The sequence below is a fragment of the Mycteria americana genome, chromosome 5 (assembly GCF_035582795.1).
Source record: "Mycteria americana isolate JAX WOST 10 ecotype Jacksonville Zoo and Gardens chromosome 5, USCA_MyAme_1.0, whole genome shotgun sequence".
NCBI lineage: Eukaryota > Metazoa > Chordata > Aves > Ciconiiformes > Ciconiidae > Mycteria > Mycteria americana.
In genome coordinates, this window is record NC_134369.1 from 46,785,951 (window position 1) to 46,791,950 (window position 6,000).

Below are 6,000 nucleotides of genomic sequence, written 5' to 3' on the forward strand. Positions count from 1 at the left end.
AAGGCACATGGAAAATAAGGAGGTGATTGGTGACAGCCAACGTGGCTTCACTAAGGGCAAATCATGCCTGACGAATTTGGTGGCCTTCTACGATGGAGTTACAGGGTTGGTAGATAAGGGAAGAGCAACTGACGTCATCTACCTGGACTTGTGCAAGGCATTTGACGCTGTCCCGCACAACATCCTTATCTCTAAATTGGAGAGACATGGATTTGATGGATGGACCACTTGGTGGATAAGGAATTGGCTGGATGATCGCACTCAGAGTTGCGGTCAACAGCTCAATGTCCAAGTGGAGACCAGTGATGAGTGGTGCTCCTCAGGCGTCAGTATTGGGACTGGTGCTGTTTAACATCTTTGGCGATATGGACAGTGGGATTGAGTGCACCCTCAGCAGGTTTGCCAATGACACCAACCTGTGTGGTGCGGTCAACATGCTGGACGGAAGGGATGCCATCCAGGGGAACCTTGACAGGCTTGAGAGGTGGGCCTGTGTGAAGCTCATGAAGTTCAACAAAGCCAAGTGCAAGGTCCTGCACATGAGTGGGGGCAATCCAAAGCACAAATACAGGCTGGGCAGAGAATGGATTGAGAGCAGCCCTGAGGAGAAGGACCCAGGGGTGTTGGTTGATGAGAAGCTCAACATGACCTGGCAATGTGTGCTTGCAGCCCAGAAGGCCAACCGTATCCTGGGCTGCATCAAAAGAAGCGTGACCAGCAGGTCGAGGGAGGTGATTCTCCCCCTCTACTCTGCTCTCGTGAGACCCCACCTGGAGTACTGCATTCGGCTCTGGGGTCCCCAACATAAGAAGGACATGGACCTGTTGGAGCGAGTCCAGAGGAGGGCCACAAAGATGATCAGAGGGCTGGAGCACCACTCCTATGAAGACAGGCTGAGAGAGTTGGGGTTGTTTAGCCTGGAGAAGAGAAGGCTCCGGGGACACCTTATAGCAGCCTTCTACTGCCTGAAGGGGGCCTACAAGAAAGCTGGAGAGGGACTTTTTACAAGGACATGTAGCGATAGGACAAGGGGTAATGGCTTTAAACTGAAAGAGGGTAGAATTAGACTAGAGATAATGAAGAAATTCTTCACTATGAGGGTGGTGAGGCACTGGAACAGGTTGGCCAGAGAAGCTGTGGATGTCCCATCCCTGGAAGTGTTCAAGGCCAGGTTGGATGGGGCTTTGAGCAACCTGGTCTAGTGGAAGGTGTCCCTGCCCATGGCAGGGGGCTTGGAACCAGATGATCTTTAAGGTCCCTTCCAACCCAAACCATTCTATGATAACAAATTACTTGGCTTTATTTAATGATTCAGAAAGTATGTGCGTATTTTTGCTACCTAATTTTTCTACCTAATTTCATCAGATATTATGAGGTGATTAAAAAGAGGAAGTTAAAGTAAATATGTGAATTAATTGGGTTTTTTCATTCTCAAAATTGAAAGAATATGTAAATTAGAAGATAAACTGTTTCATACAATGTGTGTCGTTAGCAGCTGAACAGAGCCCCATTCTAAATGAAACTGTGGCAAGAAGTTATGAGAAAATACTATAATTACCAAGTCTGTCAAATTTTTGTGAGTTTTTGTGTGTGTGTGTATGTGTTGGGATATCTAGGTGCCTAGAAAATGGCATTCAGGTAGCTTATTCTATATATAAACATGAAATTTAATGAATGTACTTTTTGTAGAACAAGTTTTGAAACAGTATTTGGCTTTCATAAGCTTTGCTGTTGGGAATAGACATGGTTCATAGAGAAGAGGAACTGAATCAAACTTTCATCTTGATTTTAGTAAAAACCAAATTTTTTGTTCAGGTTCAAAACAGCTGAGCTATATTACTCCATTGCTGCTTTTGTCATTGCTACTAACATGAGATTCAGCAACTGTGGATACATAGGCAAACTTCTTCCAGTAACTAAAGCTATGTTTAGTTTCTATTAATTTTATTGAAACAAAAGTTAGTAAAGTGACTTTGATTTGACAACACTTGATTGCACAACTAATGATCTTTCCTGAAAGGGTAACTCTTGTTAGATTGATTTTTTTTTTTTTCTTTTAGAAATTAGTTTACTTTTACAGTGGAATTTGTCAAAATAGTGTTTTTACTTCATGGCTTTCATGACTGATATTTTCATAGTGTTAGATGGTGAAAATTGACTACACTAGGGAGCTGATTGATTTTTCAAAAAATTTTCTCTCTAAAGTAGAATTTTAAAACAGCAGTTTAAGCTTTCCAACAAGTACCTAAGTCCTTTTTATACAATGGAGAAACTGAATATTGGGTTCATTGCTATGTTCCAGAAGTTGGATGGTGGTAGTTTTCTTCCCTAAGATTTTGCTTGTGTTTCAGAGGAAAGCATAGTTTCTGCTGTCGGGGCAAAGGTAAAGTGGGATTCATAAATGGCATCAAAAAGAGAAAAAAAATATAAACAACTTTATTAAGTTGCCTACCTCTTCATGTAAAGTTAATGTATGTAGTACGTTTTCTCATGTGAAAGCACGTCTGGAGAAGAATTTGAGCACTGGCAAAAGTTTTTGGATGATGCTTCTCTTTATAATCATGTGATAATGTTAAAAAAAAAAAAGCACCTAACATTCTATTTCTTATTTTTACAGCATTGTCAATTCAGCCTAATGATGCCTTGATGTATAAATTTAGAGCTGATATTCGTGGTAAGTTGGGTTTCAATAAAGAGGCTGTAGAAGACTACAAACAAGCAATCAGCATTCAAGAACAGATTGATTCCATGTGAAAAGATACCAGTTCTCATACCACTTGGGTTCTATTTACAGATTTCTCAGACCTCTAATTGAAAATGTTCAACATGCAAGAAAAATTTATAACTTATCTTCATTTTTATATATTCTACACACATTTTATTATCCTAAATAATATAATCACCTTGATTGTGCAAAACTAGCCAGAGTTATTTAAGAATAGAATGCCACATTTAATTTTTATGAGTTATAGATTGTTCTTTATTTGTTAGTGTCAAGAGATAATTGTGTTGTGTGCAAAATGAAGGACAGAGAAGAGGAATTTATAGGCAAAAGACCTCAACTGCATTGGTTATAGAAGGATACAAGAGACTACACTCCCCCTTCCCCCCAAATATAAATGCTTACAGTGATGGTAATTATGTGTCACCTGGATCATCTGAGAAATAAAAATTCTAAGATGGCCACCAAATGCTTGTGACTGCTAACTAGGTCTCACTTTCTTCCTGATCTTCCTTCTATACCTCTTCATAAGATTTCCTATTCCCCGTCACTCAGATGGTAGGGGAAAGCTATTGTGCAAGGACCATCTGTTGCGGTGTGTGAGAACTACTCCAAGAACTGAAATTTGAGAAGGCCATGATTCAGTTTGTGAGTAAAAAAGTTGAGGTTACTTGCTTCCACTTAAATATATTACACAGTGCCAGATTGAAGAGGCAGGTAAAAATTAATAAATAATAGATCATAGTTTTGTGTTCTAAGCTGTAAGAATGGGTTTAAGAACAGGATCTCACCTAAACGTGGAGATTGAAATGTGAATCTATGTGACCAAAATTTAAAAATTGTCAGGCCCTACCCATGTACTAAATTCAGTCCCCAAGTTTGGCATATTATGGTGAAGACAGCAAAAGGATGAAGCAAAACAGATGTCTTTGCCTCAGAAAAGAGAAAAAGAAGGAACAGTAAGGTCTTACTCAGCATGCAAGCAGTCCTGTGGTTTCAGGCAGTGGAAGGATTTCTAAAGGCACAAATGGCACTTCAGTGCATAGTCCCAGTGGTATAGGAATTGTATGTATAACTTCAATTTAGGCTTAGATGTAAAATGCTATCAATTTTCTTCCTGAAAAAGGGCAAAAGGAAAAGGTGAGAGGGACCTTCACAAAACAACAGACCTAACACATGCTGATATGTGCCTGTAATTACCTAATGTTCTGTATGTGGAATAATCCCTAGATAGTAGAGAATAATCCAGAATAAAATCAAAATTAAATCATCTAATTTTATATAAAATTAGTATTAAAGAGTTACATTGGTCTATTTAGCTTTATAACTGACCTTTTTTGGTGTTTTTTGTGGCTTAAGTGTTGTTTTTTCGTTTATGTGCTATTGAGATGAAAGTAAAAAATATTGTCATTGCTTTGTGTCAAAGAGCTGCATTTTATTTTCTCTGAGTACTTAACACATTGCTATATGCTATTTCTGTAAAAATATCTGTTCTTGCATACCTATGCAGTGTATGTTTAGCCAATGTGATAGACAGTGACTGGAATTCTAGCGTTGTTCTGGTATCTACATTTTTGCATTTGTAGTATCACATTACATTGTAAAAATTCCTATGCTTGTCACCTTATGATACTTGGGTTGAAAAAAAAAGTCCTGTGGAAAGGAAATTCAGAGTATCATAGCTAAGAGCAGTTAACTCAGTAAAGCATTTGACTCCATCCCTACTTTCCTTGACTATCCTCTTATCTTGTTGTTTAATATCTAGCATGATAAGACTTTGCACTTGCAAGATCTGTGGTGATAAGGTTGACTGGAATAGATGCATCATAGTTAACACGTATAAAAGTTAAAACAACTTCAAAAAATTCTGTACTTAATTTTTGTTTATTCATGATTAGTGTCTCTGATGTTTAAAAACGAATGTTTATAGATATAAACAATAAAATATTTCTAGATGTTGTAGGATGTTGCATATTAATATTTCTTTCTAGTGTTTTACATTAGAGCGTTACTAGAAATCTATTTGGAATGACAGTTTTTCTTAGAATTAAATTAAAATATGTGACCATGGGATGATCAAAAAACAATTTCTGCTTTTCTGTTCTCCAATAACTTGAAATATGAATTGCTAGTAATAGCTTTTAGAAGTATTAGTTTTACCACAGTACAATAAAAAAAAATATGGTAGACTGCAACACGCAATAGGGAGAAATTCTTTGTGACTATTACAGAATTCAAGAATCAAAATAACTATGTCAGGTCTGATTAGACCATTGTAGCTACATGTTTCTGTAAAGAGTTTTACTCTTCAGAGGTTTTGCTTTTATTTAATGTTGACTGTTATGTTACTAAAGCTAAGTTTGTGAAGTCCAAGGCAATTGAATAATTATTTACTACTTTTTTGCTCTTGTTCTTTTTTCTTTTTTCTTTTTTCTTTACCTTATTTATTTTTGCGGTATCATCACCTACCCAAGTGGATCAAGTGTAATGTACAAAGTATAAATATACATGTGCCTGTATTTCCATGCATGATTATCATGGTTATTGATGCAAATAGGGGAATTACTTACCTAGTTTCCTGTATGCACACAAAGTCGAAGTTTGCTTGCAAGATGGTGGTGGGTGGTATTTTTGCTCCCTTTCTCCTTCTCCACATGCCTCTTTCAGTGCTCTTTTTTATTATCTGAAGAATTGTTTATTGATGAAATTGCTAAATTATGCATGATTCTATGGCCTTTTCCTTTCTTTGACCTCCTTATGAATTACCTGCTGATGGGTTGTGAGATAGTGGTACCCTCATCATGTATAGTGCATCATCAAACGTAAATCAGAATGAAGAGAGGTCAAACCTTTCCCTTGGATCCTTTTCTTGTGATATTCACTGTAGATTTTCTTTAATTTAACCTCTCTTGAATGTCAGACAGAAATGGACACTTAAAAGTTTTTTATCTTCACATTTAAAAACTGAAACCAGATGCAATCAGTTATGACTCACTATTGATAGAGTGACTTGACTTACATAATATGGGCTATTGTAATCTCTCTTCTGCTTGTAATTTTTTTTATTTGGATGGTGTAGATCTATTTTTTTAATCCTTAAAAACTGAATATTTATTCTATGGTTGGCTGCGTGGAGTTAAATTTTAGAGCTTTTCATCTATTACACAATGATTAGGATATGTCTGGTCTCCCATTGTATTTCCAATTTCATCATTTAACATCACTTTCATTCACAATTCCGGGACCTTGTTAGATACTTTTTAAAGAAAATGGGAAGT

General features: G+C 36.9%; 1 protein-coding gene across 1 annotated transcript in view; it reads left to right on the top strand.

Annotated features, from left to right (window-relative positions):
- TTC6 (tetratricopeptide repeat domain 6) overlaps nt 1-3,963 on the top strand; it is a 64,339-nt gene extending 60,376 nt beyond the window's left edge. The window contains exon 31 of the mRNA XM_075501630.1: nt 2,618-3,963. Coding sequence (XP_075357745.1) covers nt 2,618-2,754 — 137 coding nt within the window. The 3' untranslated portion in view covers nt 2,755-3,963. The remainder of the gene's footprint in view (nt 1-2,617) is intronic.
- Nucleotides 3,964-6,000: the final 2,037 nt, after the last annotated feature.